Genomic DNA, 21628 nt, shown 5'->3' on the forward strand with positions numbered 1-21628 from the left:
AGACTTGCACTGAATTTGAATAAATTTAAAGATTGCTTTGCTTGGGTTTTTCAGCGAAAGCTATCCTATAATGAAGGACACAAAGAAAACCGTGAACCAGTTATTAACACTGGAGTAAGCACTGTTTGCTGCAGACTTTTCCCAGCAGACCATAATGAGTTTCACCTGGTGTTCTGTCCCACATCAACATTGGAAACACTAACTGAAGCTGCCCGTAGACACTTACAGCTCCTGCAGGTTCTTCATCTGGGAGAAGGCGTTCGCTTGGATGGACATGATGGCGTTATTACTCAAATCTCTGCGGAGCGGAAAGAGAGAAGAAAATTAGGGCCGCTAAGATCCCCACACAAAGATGGCAGCTTTTTCTGCCGACATCAGCCGTGTGGAGCGAAGGCTACAAAAACTTCAATCGAGTGAAGAAAAAGTCTGGGCTCCAGAACAATAAAACTCTGTGCAGCAGTTTGCTGCATTAATCAAGAGAGGCCCAACGCTGGGCTGCTTTTGAGCTTTGGCAACGGCTGGGAAAAAACTCTAATTAGAATCAAATGCAGCTGTTGCACCACCATCCCCAACACACACACATTTACACACACAGACTTATCTCCACTTGCCTCAGTGATCGATATAGTCTGGCACACATGTAAAGATACTAATGGCAGAGTTTTCTTCTTGATTCCACATCAAAGCGGAGGAATGGGAGAAGAAACAAACAGCCTCTCTGTCTTAGTGTGATTCACCCTGGTTAGTTTACAGCTCGGACTTTTGGAAACAATCAGTGAAACACGAGGCCGACTCACAGGTGCTGCAGCGCGTCCAGGCCTGAGAAAGACTTCTTGGTCACCGAGCGGATCTGGTTCCTCTGCAGAAATCTGGGAAAACAACAAAAGTCTTATCAATTTCCAACCTCACTTTTGACTCGGTGACCTTACATTGTTTGTGTTCCACTAGGATTATGGCAAAATGATCCCACACTCACAGTTTTTTCAGCTTGTCCAAAGCAGAGAAAGGTCCATTCATGTCTTCGATAGTCCAGGAGATTTCATTATTTTGGAGATCCCTTTCAGGAGAAGCAAACATAAAAAGCACTTTAAAAAAAAAGGAAGAAAAAAAATCCACACCCAGAAAACAACTGCGCTTGTGATGTTAATAAAACTTTATGCGGCTTTACATTTCGCGTGATGGAGGGAAAATGCTCGAGATGTTAAAATTACAAAGTGGCCCCGTGCCCAAACAGGAAGTTGCATCTTGGCCGTGGTGGCACTTTTTAAAAGTCTGCTTTGGCATTTCTGTGTTGCATAGTGGAAAAAAGTTTTACAAGGAAGCTCGGCAATATAAGCTGTGCTGCATTTCATTCGAGGGGATGATATATTCCACGTGCAATTTAAATCTGTACGTGATCATCCCCAAAGGACTTTACCAAAATCTTAACATACACAAAGACACTTTGTTTATTCTAAAATGGACCAAAACCAACATATCCTTCTATATTTACTGGTTAAGCTCGCCTGACATTAATTGCTTATTTTGCTATGTCCTTGTGAGTTTACATATTTCAGCCATTTTCAGCGTTATATTACGTTGGCTTTGTGGAAACAACTCAAGTAGCTAGCAAGTCTAGTCTCTACATGCGAACTACTTCAGTGAGAACATTAAGTTTCCACTCAATGTTTGAGTTAGAACTTTGAACTTCAGAATTACTCCCGTGGGAATAGAAATAAAACACGAGGTTGAAAAAAAAGAAACATTACACAGAAAAAAAAATGTCTCTTTGAAATCGAGAGACTGTAACCAACTGTTGATGTTGATGAAACATTTTCTGCTACCAAAACTAAAAATTCCTGGAAAAAATATGGTTACATTTATCCTGCTATCCACAGAAAGAAAAATACACGCAAAACAACTAAATACACAGTTTTAGGGTATGAACATCAGTAAAAGCAAAGCATTTCCCTGAGAAATTGCCTGCTTTGATCCCCGAGCGGCTTTCCTGCTTTCAAACAGTTCTTTTTCTCCTCGACACGCCTGCTAGGGCTGATACAAACTGAGGAAGTATGTATGTGTGCGTGTGTGTGTGTGTGCGTGTGTGTGTGTGTGTGTGTGTGTGTGTGTGTGTGTGTGTGTGTGTGTGTGTAGGGGGCATTTGGTTTGAAGGCCTGAAGCAATCTACATCTAACTAGGTGCACACCTGCCCTACGATGACCTAAGGAAGACATTTGGTTCTAATTAAAAAGACCTAACTGGGAAAAATGTTAGGGAGCCTCTCTGTGGGAACAGGGGACGATGGGTGTATGGTGTGTATGTGTGTGGGGAGGAGGGGGGTGTTGAGGTTGGGTTTGTGGCTCTCTGAAGGTTTTTTTTCTTTCTTTCTTTTATACAAGCTGTGTTTTTTTCCCTAGCACGGAGAACCTGAAAAGAAAAGTTTGAAATCTATTTTGCCTCGATATGTATGCCAATGAACTTTGGGTTAAGACTGGGTAGGTAAGGATTTTCTAAGTGTTCGAGCAATTTAAACGAAACATGATTAGTGGTACTGCTGTTTTTAGAAAGGTAGAGAAATGAAACATTCAGAACAACAGTGTGAATAACGTTCTACACGATGATCTAGAAACTACTTACAGTAATCAGTGCTAGATGTCAAGCAGTAATCACATTACATTTACTTACATTACATTAATTTTTGTTTGTAGTGCAAGAGGGCAAGACAATAAAGTGCAAACCGTGATTAGGCCACAAAAGACTATCCACTGCTGCTAACACAAAACTGACACTTTGCTTGCTCTTGCATAAAGGCATAAAATGCATTTTATGGTAACATAATATGGCTGCTGATCCCAGCCAAAATTTGATTTGTCTTTTAAACTTAAATAAAAGATCATGTGCATGTTCTTATTTTATATAAGGATTTATGTGTGGGCACGGAGCAGCAGGTTTATAATTTTAACTTGCAAACATGTAACAATTCATCTCAGGTATAGACAGTATAAGAGATGCACGTAGATGCCGTGACACCATCCATTGGTTCATGCAGTCCTGTTTTAAAGTATCCAGATTAGCGTTTTTACCATCTGCACCTTGGCTTCCAAAACCAAAAAGTCCTAGTTGTTTATTCAGTATGGCCCGAAATGACTTAATACTCATAAGCTCATCAGGAAAGAAGACTGACAGTCTTATTGTAACCCCGGCTATCACCATGGTGTGGTCGTCTCATGGAGGGCAGCTTGTACTGTCTATCATCTCGGGCCATGTAAAAGCAAAATATAAGTCAACAAGCTGTGTAAGAAATTACTCTTGTTAAGAGAGTAAGGCACTACTTAGTCAACAGTGAATACAACTTACAGCATCTGCAGGTTGGAGAGACCACGGAAAGCTCCATCAGCGATAAAGCTCACGCGGTTGTTTCCAACGTCAAGCCTGTCAAGCACGCCGAGATTTGCGAATCCCGATTCGTCCAGCCTGGACAGGTGATTGGAGGACAGGTTGCTATGGGAAAAACAAGAAGGTAATAATAAATACATTTCTGCAAAGCGCTGATTACAAACTGGCTCGGCTGTTGTGATGCTTCATGTTTCATATTTTAAAAAAACAAACAAAACAGAACTGCCATTTTTTTTACTCTTTATATTTCCAGACCAACCTTATCTCCAATCAGTCTGCAGAGATCAAATTTTGCATCAAAAAAGAATTTGTGAATCACTCCGAATATACTTTTTTTTCCCTCAAAGTAAACTCTGATGAGAACAAATCAAGATAGCTGAACACGTTCACAACCCACAGGCGACTTGTTTACTCTCAGGCTTGTGTGATAAGAGCGAAAAAAAAGTGGGGAAAGAGAGGGAGGAAGAAGGAAGAAAAGAAAAAAACAAGCTATCCGTGAAAAAAAGCTCCAGACATGGCGAACACTAAAACCGGCCACCGCTGTAAACAACAACCACAACAAAGGAAATTCAATCCGCTCGCAGGAACGTGCGTTGATGGCTTGAGAAATCAATTTTGTGGGTATTTCAAAGAAACGAAAATGCAACTAATAATGGAATTTCCAAAAAAAACAAACAACTAACGGGACTTCCAGAGGCCAATGTTTTGGCTCAAGTGACAGCAGAGCAGAAAGGAGGCAAAGGGGTGTGTAATATTTTGGCAGTGCTTTAATGTTGGCACTGACTGGCAGAGCACAAGAGACACTGCTTTGTCTACGTGTGTGTGTGTGTGTGTGTGTGTGTGTGTGTGTGTGTGTGTGTGTCGGGTTCGGGGTGTATTGGCGACGGGAGGAACTGGAGTGTGAGGAAGGGCAGGCGGGAGTGCCAGAGAGGAGGAGAGGGCAACACGGAGAAGTGTTGGGAGTTCAGAGTGTGAATAGAAAGTGGGGGGAAATATCCAGAGGGACGGCAGGGAAAGAGAAAAAAAAGGTGGACTCACAGCTCACTGAGTTTCGGGCAGGGCTCCCAGGCGTCAGATTTGATCTTGCTGATGGTGTTGTGGCTGAGGTGGAGCTGCTGCAGAGACAGCAGGCCGTACAGCCAGCCTTTGCTAACCTCTGTCAGGTTGTTGTAGTCCAGCTGCCTGCACACACACACGTGCACACACACAGTGAGACTTTATTCTGCAAACAACATTACCTTTCAGGAATAAAACATATCACAAAAAATGCTTACAGGACTTCCATATTACTGAGACCCCAGAAACATCCGTCCATCAGGCGGTTGAGGCTGTTTCTCTGTATCTTCAAGGAGCGAAGACTTGGGAGGTGTTGGAACGTCAGCCCATCCACCCTGCGAATCCGGTTTCTGCTCAGTTCTCTGAAACGCACGCAGAAAGTTTAAAGTGGAAACAGGACTCAAACTATTTTCACAGTGAAAAGCAGTACAAGCATGCCCCGCGCTCACACTACAGCTCAGTCGAGGAGGACAGCTCTATTGTCGAGGTGTCACCAGCATGCATCTCTCACCACAGGTGGATACACTATACTGCTAAAGGTAATCACGTCCATGGCCACAAGTGGATGAAATCAATCTCTCAGGCATGGAGACTGCTTCTACAAACATTCGTGAAAGAATGGGTCGCTCCCAGGAGCTCAGTGAATTCCAACGTGGTACCACGATAGCAACCTGTGCAACAAGTCAGGTCGTGGAATATGGCAATAGAGTGGGCGAGCTTCCTTCAGGTGGAATTTAGTATAAAGAGACTGCCTGTGGATTTTCCACATGAGCCCAACATGGCAAGTGACAGGCGATGTCCAAAATTGGGAAACCAATACCAAAATAATCTAGATGGATAAACAGCCCTTAGAAGCCAGAGGAAAATGTGGAATTATGGGGCAACAAAATTTGGGAACACCTCGATGGTGGCTGGGATGGGGGACATCTGGGCTTTTCTGTTTAGACTATTACCCCGATGACCCAGAGCCGTAAGTCCTACAGATGGATGGATGGTCAAACTGTCTAGCAAGCCTTTGTCATTTTTTTGCTTACAGATGCTGTAGGTGAGGCAGAGTGAAGATCTTGGGTCCTATGTTGGAGAGGCGGTTGCGGTTGAGCCGGAGAACCTGCAGCGTGCTCGACAGATTGGTAAAGCAGCCAGGCTCCAGAGAGGATAACCGATTGTTGTTGAGGAACCTGAAAAAGGAAGATATGCTTGTAAAATCTGCTTTAAATAAAAATGTACTGCAGAAAAACTGCAATATCTACTGTTGAACTAGATGGAGTGATTAAACCTGCCTACATTTAGTGTGCATCTGCAAGCTGCTTTGCAATCCACCTCCGCCCATTTTCATGCCATCTCTGACTAATAACTGTCATCTCTGTTGTGATCAAATGTATTGTGTTATGTGCCGACTGACTGCTGTGGGGTCCCAGAACAGAAATATGCTGCCAAATATAAATGACTACAGCTGGAAACACCACCTTTCTTTGGCTCTGAATGAATGAGTTTCATGACAGCGCCATGCTTGTGCTCTGATCTGCATGTTTTTCTTAAGATAAAGAAAATCATAACACTCACAAGTTCTTGAGAGGCAGAGCAGGGAAGGAGCCGGACTTTATTTCCACAACATTGTTGTTACTGAGGTCGAGGGTTTCCAGGGCAAGAAAGGGCCGGAGCTGAGCCTCGGAGATCGCAGTGATCTTGTTGTTTGCTCTGAAAATACAGACACCATTGCTCCAATAAATGACAAAAACATCATGTATTTGGCTAGCGGTGCGCATCGGTTTCACATTTCCAGATACACAAGCACTCGCGTTCCCAAAATTCGGCTGCGGAATTAAAAAATGACAAATTCTCGCGCTCTTAAAGCTTAAACTTACCACCCAACATGAAGTTATGTCATCTTTTTTTTCTGCTGAGGTTGCACGCGCATTTCATAAAAAAAGCCAACAAATTATTCAATATGATTAATGTTGCTGCTCTTCACACCAAACAAGCTTTCACTTTACTGATGTGTTATTTTGTTTATAAGGTAATTACCAACAAGGTATTTAAAAAAGTAACCTGCCAATTACTTGGCTGATGAATACCATTCCCTCAGTGAAAGCATGCCTCAGCAGAGGCCAGCAATTTCCTGAGCTGCACGCCTCCTAAATTGCAGTGCAGGGACTGCTTAGTTATAAACAGAGCCTCTACAGTGCCCTCTTTGTGCATGAGACTCTGCACCAGAGAGGGAGAGAGCAAGTGGAATGGAGGGGGGGGGGGTTTCCCTCCAAAGCAGCAGACTACAGGCCTAGTTTTCATTACTTACAGTCCCTCCTCCAGCTACACCTTGCTGACCAGGAGAGAGGTTTTCCTGAAGCCTCTTTCCAGCAGCCAAAAAAAAAAAGAAAAGAAGCAAGGACAGTTTTATAATTTAGGTTTAATATGAGATGCGGTGCCATTAATGTTTAACCAATGCAAATTAGCTGAACCTGCATCACATTGCTATGAAACTGTGGTGTGCTGCAGATTCATAGAACTGGGTGGGAACTGCAACACCTTTTTGTAAACTTCTCATTCACGGGGTGATATGATGGGAAGCAAAGAGTCGGGAGAGATGGAGGAGTTTGGCGGGCATGGAGGCTACGTCCACACTAATACATTTTCGTTTGAAAGCGCATCTTTTTCTCTCCGTGTTGGCCTTTTGTCCTCACTGAGACGGCGTTTTTGGTCAAGGAAAACTGAGCTTTTTGAAAACGCACTCCAAAGTGGATACATTTGAAAATGCTGTCACAGTGTAGACTGCAAAAATGGGGGCTTTTCGAAAACCTTGACACATTTTAGTCATGTGATGCAGTCATGTGACCAATTCAACCAAGATGGCGGACGGCATCGTAAAGCAGTTGTTTTGTTTGCTCTCAATTTTGACAGCCATAAAAAAGATTAAGGTTCAAGGTTCAAGGTTCTTTATTTGTCACATGCATAGTTATACAAGTATAACACACAGTGAAATGTAGCCTGACACGCTCCTCGGCATGTGCAAAAATTGGGGGGGGGGGGGGGGGTAGAGGAAGAACATTATATATATATATATATATATATATATATATATATATATATATATATATATATATATATATATATATATATATATATATATAAAAACACCCAGCACGCCCCTGCGGGCGGTTTATCCTTCAAGCTCGGGTCCTCTACCAGAGGCCTGGGAGCTTGAGGGTCCTGCGCAGTATCTTAGCTGTTCCCAGGACTGCGCTCTTCTGGACAGAGATCTCCGATGTTGTTCCCGGGATCTGCTGGAGCCACTCGCCTAGCTTGGGAGTCACCGCACCTAGTGCTCCGATTACCACGGGGACCACCGTTACCTTCACCCTCCACATCCTCTCGAGCTCTTCTCTGAGCCCTTGGTATTTCTCCAGCTTCTCGTGTTCCTTCTTCCTGATATTGCTGTCATTGGGAACCGCTACATCGATCACTACGGCCGTCTTCTTCTGTTTGTCTACCACCACTATGTCCGGTTGGTTAGCCACCACCATTTTGTCCGTCTGTATCTGGAAGTCCCACAGGATCTTAGCTCGGTCATTCTCCACCACCCTTGGGGGCATCTCCCATTTTGACCTCGGGACTTCTAGGTTATACTCGGCACAGATGTTCCTGTACACTATGCCGGCCACTTGGTTATGGCGTTCCATGTATGCCTTGCCTGCTAGCATCTTGCACCCTGCTGTTATGTGCTGGATAGTCTCTGGGGCATCTTTACACAGCCTGCACCTGGGGTCTTGCCTGGTGTGATAGACCCCAGCCTCTATGGATCTTGTACTCAGAGCTTGTTCTTGTGCTGCCATGATTAGTGCCTCTGTGCTGTCTTTCAGTCCAGCTTTGTCCAGCCACTGGTAGGATTTCTGGATATCAGCCACCTCCTCTATCTGCCGGTGGTACATACCGTGCAGGGGCCTGTCCTTCCATGATGGTTCCTCGTCTCCCTCCTCTTTCTTGGGTTTCTGCTGCCTGAGGTATTCACTGAGCACTCGGTCAGTTGGGGCCATCTTCCCAATGTATTCTTGGATGTTCCTTGTCTCATCCTGGACTGTGGTGCTGACACTCACCAGTCCCCGGCCCCCTTCCTTCCGCTTAGCGTACAGCCTCAGGGTGCTGGACTTGGGGTGAAACCCTCCATGCATGGTCAGGAGCTTTCTTGTCTTTATGTCAGTGGCTTCTATCTCCTCCTTTGGCCAGCTTATTACCCCAGCAGGGTACCTGATCACGGGCAGGGCGTATGTGTTGATGGCCCGGATCTTGTTCTTACCATTCAGCTGACTCCTCAGGACTTGCCTGACCCTCTGCAGGTACTTGGTGGTTGCAGCCTTTCTAGCGGCCTCTTCATGGTTCCCATTCGCCTGCGGGATCCCCAAGTACTTGTAACTGTCCTCTATGTCTGCAATGTTGCCTTCTGGTAGTTCAATCCCCTCAGTTCTGACTACCTTCCCTCTCTTTGTTACCATCCGACTACACTTCTCCAGTCCGAACGACATTCCAATGTCATTGCTGTATAGCCTGGTAGTGTGGATCAGTGAATCGATGTCTCGTTCACTCTTGGCATACAGCTTGATGTCATCCATGTACAGGAGGTGGCTGACAACTGCTCCGTTCCGTAGTCGGTATCCGTAGCCAGTCTTGTTAATGATCTCACTGAGGGGGTTCAGGCCTATGCAGAACAGCAGTGGGGACAGAGCATCTCCTTGGTAGATCCCGCACTTGATGGTAACTTGTGCTATGGGCTTGGAGTTGGCCTCTAGTGTTGTACGCCACATCCCCATTGAGTTCCTGATGAAGGCTCTTAGGGTCCCATTGATCTTGTACAATTCTAGGCATTCCAGTATCCAGCTGTGGGGCATTGAGTCATAGGCCTTCTTGTAATCAATCCAGGCAGTGCACAGGTTGGTCAGTCTGGTCTTGCAGTCTCGGCTGATTGTTCTGTCTACCAGTAGCTGGTGTTTTGCACCTCTGGTATTCTTGCCAATTCCTTTCTGTGTCCCGCTCATGTATTGACCCATGTGCCTGTTCATCTTAGCCGATATGATGCCTGACAGGAGCTTCCATGTAGTACTGAGGCAGGTTATTGGTCGGTAGTTGGAGGGGACCGGTCCCTTCTTGGGGTCCTTGGGGATCAGGACCGTCCGGCCTTCAGTTAGCCATTCCGGGTGTCTTTCGTTAACTAGCAGCTGGTTCATTTGTGCTGCCAGACGCTCGTGGAGTGCAGTCAGCTTCTTCAGCCAGTAGGCGTGAACCATGTCGGGCCCTGGTGCTGTCCAACTCTTCATACTGGAGACCCTTTCTTGGATATCTGCTACTGTGATGGTTACTGGACCCTGTTCAGGGAGGTCGCTGTGGTCTGCCCTCAGATCCTCTAGCCACTGAGCATTGCCGTTATGGGTTGCATCCTTCTCCCATATGCTCTTCCAGTATTGCTCCGTCTCCAGCCTTGGTGGTGCTGTTCTCTTATTGTTCCCTTGCCACTGAGAGTACACCTTTGCTGGTTCTGTGGAGAACAGCTGGTTTATTCTCCTGCCTTCTATCTCTCTGGTGTACCTCCTCAAGCGGCTGGCCAAGGCTGTGAGTCTTTGCTTGGCAGTTTCCAAGGCCTCAGGTATGGACAACTTGCTGTATTTCTTAGGCACCTTATTTGTCGCACCTTTCTGCAACTCCGTTAGTTGGCTAACCTCCCTCCGTGCTACTTTGATCTTGCCCTCTAGCCTCCTTCTCCATGGAGGGTACTGCCCCTTGTGGCTGTTCAACTTGTATCTCACTGATCACTGCTGCCGTATTGTAGATCAGCTTGTTAGTGTCGGTAATCGTGGTTGTAGGTATTGCCCGTAGTGCTGCATTAACATCATCTAGCAGACCTTCTGAGGGTACTTCACGTAATCTTGGTAACCGGCTACGGGGGATCCAGGTTTCAAGCTTGGCCATGATCCTATTTTTCAGGTCAGTTCCTCTCGCACTCAACGATCCTTCTCCTATCGCACTTGGGGCTATGTACCCAATCTCGGGTGGGAGTGATGATATCTCCCCCCTGACCTGGCGTCCTGACTCCTCCTTGCCGTAGCATTTGTGTTGTACCTCGTCAATCTCTAGCTGTGAGAGCAGTCCCTTCTTTCGAATGTTGGAACACTGAGCTACTAGTTGTTTCGCCGTCATTGTGGATGTTGGGTATCGAAGAATCCATAGGTCCCTCATCCTATTCATGTAGCCCCTTCCGCCGGGGTTACTTGCGTAGTAGCATTCCAACAACGCCCTGTTTTCGTCCCTTGCCCACCGATGCCTTCTTGTTCCAGTAGCCCACTTTTCGTCAGGGTGCCCTGGTTCCTCAACACCTGACGCGGACCTTGTTGATCCGGGCGACGTCCGAGCCGGCATGCCTTCATATTTATCTGTCTCGCTCATGTCTGCGGTAGGCTTGCTTAGCATAGGGGGTCTAGCCTTAGGACCCTTACTGGATACAGACGCCCCAGGCAGGAATCGAACTTGCGATCCTCTGTTCCAAAGGCGTGTAGTTTAACCACTATATATATATATATATATATATATATATATATATATATATATATATATATATATATATATATATATATATATATATATATATATATATATATATATATATATATATACACACACACACACACACATATAGTATATACACTGGGTGAATGTGCAGTAGTAGCAGCAAGCAGGTGAATTCTGTACATTAATATGAATAGACATCTGACTATTTTACAGGATAGACAATATAAACATATTTAAAATTAAAGGAATTGAAATGTACATTGTGCCTTGGTTTAGAGTGTCTGGAAGAGAGTCCTGTCTCAGTCAATTATAGATGATGTGAGAGGGCGGGTGTGTGTGTTTAGGGCCCGGGTGGCTTGGGGATAGAAGCTCCTCTTGAGTCTCTCTGTCCTTGCCTGGAAGATGCGGAACCTTCTACCAGATTGCAGAAATTGGAACAGTTTGTTGCCAGGATGGGACGGGTCCTTCAGTATCTGCGCTGCTCTAGTCCGGCATCTCCTGGTGTAGGTGTCCTGAAGCGGGGGGAGAGCAATCCTGCAGCAGCGTTCTGCTGTACGGATCACTCTCTGGAGAGCTTTATGGTCCTTCACACAGCTGTTGTACCTGCTCCAGAGAGCTTTTCTTCAAATTCTTTAATTCTCACTCGCTTTTGCAACTTTGTAACCCATTTAAAAAACTCAGTGCTTTTCCTCAACATTTTACCACGATGTTTCAAAGAGCTGGAAAGTAAATAAGCAGCAGATGGAAATGACACAGGTCGAGTACAGTGAAGGAACGTAAGCATTTCTGGTCGTTTCAGCGTGGATGAAGAACTGTTCGGAAACGATTGAAAATAGTGTGGACGCGGAGCGTTTTTAAATGAAAACACCATTTTCAAATTTATCCAGATTAGCGTAGACGTAGCCGGAGACTCATATGTTCATGAAACACATGAAAACATTGCTCCATTAAACTGTCACACAGAATGGCGAGCGTGCCTTCACTTTCTTTTCTTGTTCCACTTTTTTCGAATTTGTCCGGTCTTCTTCCTCTCATCCCAAACCAGTCACGGCAGATTGCCGCCCCTCCCTGAGCCTGGGTTTGCTGAAGGTTTCTTCCTGTTAAAAGGGGGTTTTCCCTTCCCACTGTCGCCAAGTCCTTTCTCAAAAGCAGTCGTCTGATTGTTAGGGTTTCCTCTGTATTATTGTGGGGTCTTTACCTTACAAAATAAAGTGCATAGATGTGACTGTTGTCATGACTTGGTGCTATATAATTAAAATTCAACTGAACTGAATTGTCAAACCTAAACATGTGTTGCAGTGTGCACGAACTACATCATTACCGAAGTAAAACACATTGGCTCACTGTCAGCAACTTTTGTTTGGAGATTTGCAGCGAGCCTTCCGTGCATCACAGCCCTCGGGTCCCAAACAAAAGTGCCGCACACCACCTGTATCTCAGTTTTCATGTTCCCCTGACTGGTCGCTGAGAGAAGGAGGGCTGCCTGGTGAGACAGAACCAGTCTTTCCAGTTTTGCTCAGAGAGAGAGCTCAAACAGGGGACAGGTGGAGGGGCTCGGTGCCTGCTCCTCGCTCCCGGGGAAAGAGCTTAGCCTTCGATTTGACTGCTAGATGGTATCATCGCTGTCTCCCATGTAATTATTGCACAATCCTATCCGTTATTTCGCAGTAGAAAATATCTTCCGCTGTTCATCTTTAAACATTAACCCAACCGTGAACTCTCTGTGTGACTCTCTGTGCGACTGCATGCCCAGACAATTGCGGGACTGTACGTCGAGACCGTGCTTTCAGTCTCAACATCTGCACTGCCACTCAAAGAGTCCTTGCCACACACAAACAAACAGCGCTCTGTACACTTTAAATCCACTCACTCCAAACTTGTTCATTCAATCTAATGTGATTATGGAGTCATTACTAGTGTGATTGCAGGGCTTTGCTGCAGCTTCTGGAAGTCCGTGGAAGGCCAAGCATGTGTCAATAACAGCCCAATGGATGCTGAATACTGAGGAAATCTGCAATAATTATTAAACTATGGTAATGCCCCATGACAGCTGGGATAGGCTCCAGCACCCCCGCGACCCTGAAAAGGATAAGCGGAAGCGAATGGATGGATGGATGGGTAACGTTGTTGTTGCGCAGCTTTCGTGGCTACAAAACGATTTAATCGCATGTAATGGTCTTTTTTTCAAACCTTCTCAAATGCTTGCAATGTGCAATATAATCAGGTAAAGCCTTTTTATACTCACAGGCCTATTACACCAATAAGACAAAGGTTTCACACAAGCTTATACCTGTCAGCACTTGTTGCATAGCTCGATAGTATTTCTGGCCTCAGCCGCCATCGAGCTGACCACATTTACTCACTGCAAAAACCTGAGATCCTCGTCGAGGCTTCTTATTGTTACTGCCCCGTGTTCAGCAAAGCTCGCTGCAGTGACTGGCAAATAATACTTTTGGAGGGGGAAGTTCTTTAAATGGAAAGTTGCTTTTTTTTCTAAATGTATCTTGCCTGTGGGGTGTGTGTGTGTGTGTGTGTGTGTGTGTGTGTGTGTGTGTGTGTGTGTGTGTGTGTGTGTGTGTGTGTGTGTGGTATTTCCTATTGGAAAAAGAACAGAGTTTGCAGAAGCCATCTGATGACTCTCTCCCTCTCTGCAGTGGCGCCTGTAATGAAAACCAGCGCTGTGCTTCACTGTTGAGACGCCATATTAAGCTCCGCACATATCTGCATATCTCACTTAAATGGCAGATCATCTTAACACGTCAGTCAGTGAGAAGAACACACTGTGTTAACGTGAACTGAAGGACGCTTGTGTAGAACAAGGATGTCTTTAAGGCTGTACGTTTCTGCACTGCACAAAGTACTAAAACACATTGTTGTATTTCTTAAATTCTATCAAATACATAATGTTAGAATGCTGAATACCAATAGTGAACATAGTCAAATAGTAACAATTTCAGCTAAAACCTCCGGTTTCAGACTGCTCTAAGAACTCTGTTTCTGACACTTTTTTCTGCTCTTGGCTCTGTGTGACATCAGTAAGAGTGTATAACCCTAATATGGTCAACCTCTGACCTACACACAGGAGTTCTGCCCACAATCTGTAAATATATATTTTCTGGTGATGAGGGGCAGCCAATCAGAAGAAAGTTGGCTTAAAAAACAGAGTGGCCTTTCTCCGGCTACACATTCACAGGTATTTGTTTCAAACAAGTTCATTTTGAAAAACATCGTTGTCCACACGAAAAAGATGAGACTGTCAAGAACATGCCAAAGCAACTGGTGGCCATATATCCTTAAACATATACACATGTTTGCCAATTAAAAGCTTACAAAGACTAACACGGCACACAGTATTACATTAGTAAAAGAGATACAGGCACACTCCTTTTAAGATATAAGAGAAACTCTGATTTCTTTGTCTACATACAAACGTAGAAACAGAAGGAACCCTAGAAGGAGCTCAATTTTTAATTTTTAAATGTGGCTGAAAGGCCAAAACACAGAAAAAGTAACATTTAATAAAATGCCCGAGTATGCATGGACAGGGCCTAGGGTAGAGGAGCAAAAACTGCTTGTATCAGAAAGACGAACGAGGGCTGGTATACGGATTCCTCTCAACTATTAATCATACAATTCTACTTAAGCAGACCCCAACAACCAAAGTATGGAGCTGGAAGTGAGCATGGGTAAGAGCGAAAAAGACAACGACAACAAGAAACAAACTTTTAATCCCTCATTTAATTGCAGTTTCTCAAGTTTAACTGTCCATCAAACCATCTGGTTGAAGCACTGAGGCAGACATTTTTAACTTTGAGTTTAAAGAAACGCTACAGTGACACACTTTTCTAAATCTAACACAAATAGTGTATATTTGAAACCAGCTAACACAACTCACACTAACCTCACAGCCGTCTTCCTCACATAACAAAGCTGCCATAGTCTTTTATCTGGAGTACAACCAACAACTCAATTAGCATCAAATCATGTTTAGCTTAACCCATACTCAGGCAAAAACAACTAAACACCTTGTAAAGGAATACCGCCGGGATTTTTAAAGAACAGATTCAACAAAACCCTGATTTATCAAAAGCAAACCAACAAACATTTTCATTAGCAGCTGAATCACATGAAAAATTCAACAAACAATTACTTTATCTGTGTCAATTTTGCTTTGGATCTCTTCATTTCAACAAGGTTCCCATTTCCTGAGGAACACAGAGGTTCACCTCCTTATACACCTAATCCAACCTGGAATCTCTATGGTCATTTGTTGAACCCTCCTTGAACACAAGCAAAGGGATTTAGTGGTGGTGGGGTTCACCCCCTCCATAAATTCCTGGGAAATTGTTCAATTAATTAAACTGATCACGACTCAATTACTACCAGCTGCAGGGTTATTGCCGTTTGTTTTTACTCAGAGCAACGGGGTCAAAGAAGTCGACGAGAGCTGCCGCTATGTCTGACTGGCTGTTTGAATAAGTGGTATTTGATACCCCGAGGTCTTTCCCCCCCCTCTTTACAACCATCCCAGCTTGGAGAAACTAAAGGAGGGAGAGAAATTCTGGAAAAATATTTCACTGGAGGGAAAAATCACACACTGTGCCATTTCATCTGAAGGAGGAGGATGGCTAGTGAGAGAGCAAGTGTTCACTTCGTTTTCTTCTGCGTGAGCTCGTTTTCTTCACTCTGGTTTTTGCATATTTCAGATGAATTGTGCTTGACAACAATAACAGAGTTACAATGCGGTGTGTTTTGGGTTTGACAAATACGGGAGTTTTTGAATGCTGGCAAACCCGCTGATAACCACAGTTTTGCAATGTGATCTTTTTTAAGGCAAAATAGCCAGTATTTACTTAATTATATAGCACAGGCAATGTTTCACAGAACATTCTTTTATGTTTCTCAAATTAAAACAGACCTTGAACTGCATATTGTGAGCTTTTTGGTTAAAAAAAATTGTATGTCAGCAAAATAGGATTCATGAAGCTCCACGGCACTATCCACTTCCAGAAAATTAGCATGACAAACTGTAGCTATTAACTAGAATAGTTTGTTTAAATGAAAGACTGCTCAAAGATGGACGTAGCCCTGCGTGGGCGTTGCCATCTCATTGAGTTGAATACGACCGAGACAAAAGAGAGCTCACCTCACATTTACTTGCTAACGTGTTGTGATTGATAAGTTGTTAGCCAATGAGCATAACTTTGATATTTCTCCTTTCTGACTCTTAGAATTACCAAAATGTACAAAAATAAACTTCAATTTTTATTTAGCATGACCTAAAACTAGTGACTGAACCCATAAACTCATCAGGAGAATGTTTGCAAGAAGGAAAACAAGAGCTGTTTTCTTTTAAACCTTATGTCCTTTTGTAACCCCAGAAGTCGCCCCCTAGTGGCAATTAAATAGAATACAGTTTAAAGGTACTTCAACACTGGCTCCACCTCTCAAACCTGGAAGCTAGTTCCATCTGTTATAGAGTTCATGGTTAAGAGTAGCAGAAATGTGTATTAGCTAATATTAGCTACAGCTTCTCGCGCATCCTGTTTTTCACTAATTGTCAGCATTAAATGGTATGTTTTATTTCAAAAATGGCTCAAACATTTGCAAAACCATTTGCAGAATCATCCCAGCAGAGGCTCCAATCTGGCCCACTGCATGGCTTTGAACAATACGAAGGAGAGAATGAATTTTAACTTATGTTAACAAAATTTAACATCAGTTTCCTACTGATAAACACCTCCCCCTTGGCCATTCACACTAGACCAAAGTAATTATGTAATAGACAAACAATTCACATTCACTAAGTGCTTAGAAAGGGTTTTTAAAACAAACAAACAATGGATTCACAGTATAAATAAATATATCAGACATTTTCTCTGAATGAACAAAAACTTTCTGTTTTATAGTTACAGGACAGTCTCTGCAGTAGGTTACAGAACTTTTTCATTTACCATAGCAGCATTTTTAAATCATGAATAAAAACTAAGATGTACTGTTGCAGTCGCACTTGTTTACCTAAAATGTGTTAGCGATTAAATGTGTAGTTAAACTTCTTTACACTGACAGAAAACAGAGTTTCAGTGATCCGGCCCACTAAGGCTCAAACTGGGCTGTAATGTAAAATGAGTTTGACATCCCTGCTCTAAAGTATGAAGGGTTTTTGGGTTTTTGGATTTAAAAAAAAAGTCTACCCTACTCATGTTTCTGTGCTAAGAAACTTATAGCTGGAGGTGACGCTCCTGAGTGAAATCTGTAAACAAATTGTCAATTGACTGACTGAAGACTGCACGCCCTGTGGCGACCGCGGGGTTTCGTGTTGGGGCTTGATGAGGAGAAGGCCTCATCTAGCTCAGAGTGGAGGCACATTCCTCCACAGTAACTTCACTTTGGCTGGTTTTGAGAGACGTGCCACAGAAAGCAAATAAAATTGTTGCGGTTTCACACACTAATATCTGGCGTTGCCCCGAGAGCACGTATTGCACAACAATACTGGTTAAAATCTGACAGGGACCGACTACGACAAGTCAAATCGCCTTCTGCATACTCAGCATCACTCAAGCACACGAAGTGATCGTTCTCAACAAAAGTTAGAAAAACTGATACAACAAGACAATGTTAAAACTTGAAGCATTTTCTTCCAACTCTCTTTAAAGGACTGGACGTGACCCATCCACTTGGGATCACACCAAAAAAAAAATTTTTTTTCACATGACAGATTTTCTTTCTTCCCAGTCTCACGTCACTGCCTCCAGTTTAAAAATACACCAACAAGCAGTGAAAGCCACCAAAAATTTTTTTTCCCCCCATTTCTGTTGACGGCATTTGTCTCGAAACACGTGACCCGTCTGGGGCTGACTGCCATCTCTCTGACTGCCCCGTCTGGGAACCAGCTCAGTCAAATGGGTTGCTCTCTAGAGAGGAGGAGGAGGGGGAGGAACCACTTCCCCGCTCGCTAGTTTAACCAGCCATGACAGCCCCGGCGGAGAATTACCCTCCACACCACGCTGAGGTGAGAATCCAGAGAAGCTTTCGATTTAAAGGAAAGGTTTACTTACAGAATAAGAACTGTGATGTTTGAGGCGTAAGGGCCCAGATCTGGTATCTCCTCCAGTCCATTGTGGTTCAGCTTTCTGAATATATCATCAAAAAAGACACGGTGAAAGAAGAGTTAGAGACACACTGTTTTGGAAAAGCCCGAGTTTGCTCTGAAATGTGCTGCGAAACACGAGGCATACTCACATTTCTTTTAAATGTTGTAGTTTGGAAAACAAAGTGCTGTCGAGCACCTGCAATTTGTTGTGGCTCAGGTCCCTGCGGGAAAAAAAAAGAAGGAAAAATTAAGGGAAAAGTATACCCCACGCACTGTAGTTTTCAGCTGCTACAGTCTTACATTTGGGTCTGCGCAGCAAACATAATTACATACAAATTTGGTGTGTTATTGTGCCTTAAAACTGTGAACAGTGAAAGCGGATCAAAGAAAAACTCACTGTAATGTAACTACGAGGTTAAAGCTCCACGACGTAACAGAATGCTTAGAGTCGCAAATAAAGTCGCAAATTTTAAACAAAGTCCCTCGACTGGTTTGAATTTTAGTTCCAGTTGTTTTTAAGGGTGGGCGTGACTTTGGTTTCAAACCACAGGTATATCCCTTTGAAATACAGTCAAATAGCAGCAACATTAAGATTGTTTGAGGTGTTTTAGAGAAGTGCCCAATATTGGACAACATCTCAAAGCAAGAGAAAAAAAAGTTCCAATACAACTTTTTCCCCTCTGAATGCTTCACAAGTTAAAAGGCTGCTTCTGACATTTGGTCTCTCCTTTGAAACACAGCAGAAAAAGCTGATGCCAAAACAGCTTCCTTCAAAACCAGACGTCAGCAGAGAAAGCCAAAAACCTACAACCTGATAACTTATTGTGTGTGTGTGTGCGTGTGTGTGTGGTGTGGTGGGGAGAGTAAAAGGGACGAGTGGAGTCGGCAGAGGTTTGTTAGTAACTGAGTCTCTGTCCGGACGTCTTTGTTGGTGTCTGGACTCGTAAATCCCTTTTTTCTGACTTCGATATTTACAAATCCTGAAAATCAAATCTAACATGTATTGAACATGTACTTTCAGTGTTATTTAGTTGTGTAGTTGACCTCAAAAACCCCTAGCAATCACAACTCCTCTAAAGTTTTGACAATTTTGGAAACTCCTGAATATAATACTCTATTTAGAAGTATGAGTATGAGTATGTTTGTTTTAGTCTTGAATATTGCTCAATTTGATCTGGTCTATGTCTTGGTTTTGTCTGAGCCCCATTTGGATGGAGGCCTGGCTCAAAACGAGCCTGGTCTTGGACTCGTCTGAAGCAGCTTTGGCTGCAGCTCACTCGGGGTGAGACTCTTGTTTTTGCTGCCTGTTTTTTTGAAAAGGAGCCTGAAAACCAGCTCAAGAAATCTGGCAAGCAGAGCCTCGTGCGCCATAAAGCACTGGAGTTATTGATGCTGCTGCGCACGATCGACGCTGTGGTGCCAGACACTTTTTTCTTTTTTTTTACACCTCCCCTCCTCCTCTTCGCCCCCCTTACCTCCCTCATCTGGAATCCATCAAGCAGCTCTGGAAGGAGGGGGAGAACCTAACAACTGCTAATGTCTTCTCAATGCCGGGAAAAGTGAGAGGGACGCCTTTCATACGCCTGAAACACCCCTGTTGAATTTTCTGGGGCCTGTTTTTGTTCTTTGGTGGAAAGTTTCTCAAGCCACTCAACCAGAGTTTTACTCTAACTAACCTCCTTCACCCCCTCCCCCCATTTTTTTCCTCCAAGCATGCAGCTGTGTGTTGTTGTTGTTATTGTTACAGCTCCAGCGCTGGGGGCCATAAGGGAAAGGTGCCCTATCATACTCCTGAGATAAACCGTGAGTAGCCATGACACTTTCATATCCCTCACAAAGCAGGCTCTGAGAGGAGCAAGATAACAGGCAGTGCTGCGTGCAGGCTGCACAACTATATCTGCTGGGCTGGTGAAAATGTACTTATCACTCACTAAAGAAAATGAATGAGCTACTCTACACACTACAAGAGCTGTCATTAACATTTTACAATAAAAGGGGAAATAACAAGATTTCAAATTAAATATGACAACTGTTTCTCTAACGATGCATAAACACCACAAGTTAGCCACAAGTTTCTGATTCTGAAATCTGACTGTCACATCACAAACTACAGTTAAACTTAAATTATTCTCAGCTTTAAAATACCAACCACAAAAAATAGGATTTTGGAAGGCATGTAGCAACTACTGGCTTTCAGATTTTAGACACCACACTAAGGAATTAGCTAAGTAGCAAACAGATTTAGCATCAGCTATAATGGAACGTGACTTTTAAGAAAATGTTCTTATGGTTTCTACCTGGTCAAATGAATGTCTCAGTAAAGTTATCCAATAAATGTTTAATCAAATATACACTATTTGTCACATTTCAAATGTCATAGAAAAACTAATAGTTTAACTGGCTAGCAGCTGGGGTTCACTAGTTTTAGCTAGTTAAACTCATCAGGTACTGTACTACTAATTGTTTCACCTCTTTTTCAGCGTTGCATGTTCTAACAAAGTTTGTGTATGAGGAAGCAGCCCAAAGTAAAAGTAAGTTACCACAACATTGCATTGTTTAGCACTTCAATACTTTATTCAAGTACTAAACAAGTATCTAGTTAAAATTAGGCTAATTTTAAAATTTGGCTAATGTGCTAGAAAATTCACATTTATGACGTACTATCAAGTCATTACTACATTTCAGAGACCAGTCGACTGATACTGCCACATGACAGATATATCTATATCTTAAATGTGGTGTCTGAGATTCACTCACATAAAAACTATTTTTAAAACATAAAATGCAAAGTAGACATTTTAATGTAGAAACCCTGTCACTATCAGTATATCTATCCATCTGTGATATTGGGTCTCCCTAAAAATCATGTATTTGTCGAGGTACAATAAAGTTACCTTGACTTGACTATATATGTTTAACATTATGCAACTGAGACTTTTTTTTAAAAGGAACTAAAAATCAAATGGTGCACTTTCCATTTAATAAATATGTTCTCAGTTTAAAAATTGGACTAATCTTTTGCCTTTTCTCTCAACGTCCCCTCATATATGTGAGGCTTAATCCTACTTCTCCATACTTTCTCCGTGCCCCCCTCCTCTTTCTGAGACTAATCCTACACGCTCCCCCTTAATCAGTACCATCGCTGGCTCTTGTGTTGCTAATTCAGCAGAAATAATGGGGTGCTGGAAAACAAAGGGTCGGGCGGTCTAAGGGGTTTAAAATGTGCTGGAGAGCCACTCGTAAATTAGCATGCCAGAGTGAAAAGAATTTTTCCCCCCATATGGAACTTTTTTTGTTTTTTTGTGAAGACTGGGCCTCGGTTATGAGGCTCAGGCTGGGTCTGTTTTCTCTGGCAACTTCAAGTTTCCAGAGCAGCACATTTTAGGGAGAGAGAAAACTCACTCAGCAGCAGCAGGGCAAGAACTACAACCAAGCACCGAAATCAAGCGCTGTAACACGGGGCAATAAAAACCAAGCACTCCACCTTAAAGCCAGGATGTAAAAAAAATAAGTCACTAAGAATAATTATCTAAGTAGAACACATCTAGGATC

The 21628-nt window shown here is 43.3% G+C and overlaps 1 protein-coding gene across 1 annotated transcript in view; it reads right to left on the reverse strand.

Annotated features, from left to right (window-relative positions):
• lrig3 (leucine-rich repeats and immunoglobulin-like domains 3) overlaps positions 1-21628 on the reverse strand; it is a 34655-nt gene that overhangs the window by 11690 nt on the left and 1337 nt on the right. Inside the window, exons 2-11 of the mRNA XM_082511065.1 lie at positions 18226-18297; positions 18042-18116; positions 5995-6129; positions 5466-5609; positions 4650-4793; positions 4414-4557; positions 3337-3480; positions 977-1057; positions 798-869; positions 227-298 (exon numbers count right to left, since the gene is read on the reverse strand). Of these exons, the coding sequence (XP_082367191.1) occupies positions 227-298; positions 798-869; positions 977-1057; positions 3337-3480; positions 4414-4557; positions 4650-4793; positions 5466-5609; positions 5995-6129; positions 18042-18116; positions 18226-18297 (1083 nt within the window). The remainder of the gene's footprint in view (positions 1-226; positions 299-797; positions 870-976; positions 1058-3336; positions 3481-4413; positions 4558-4649; positions 4794-5465; positions 5610-5994; positions 6130-18041; positions 18117-18225; positions 18298-21628) is intronic.

The sequence above is a fragment of the Aulonocara stuartgranti genome, assembly GCF_965226115.1.
Source record: "Aulonocara stuartgranti genome assembly, chromosome: 17".
Lineage (NCBI taxonomy): Eukaryota > Metazoa > Chordata > Actinopteri > Cichliformes > Cichlidae > Aulonocara > Aulonocara stuartgranti.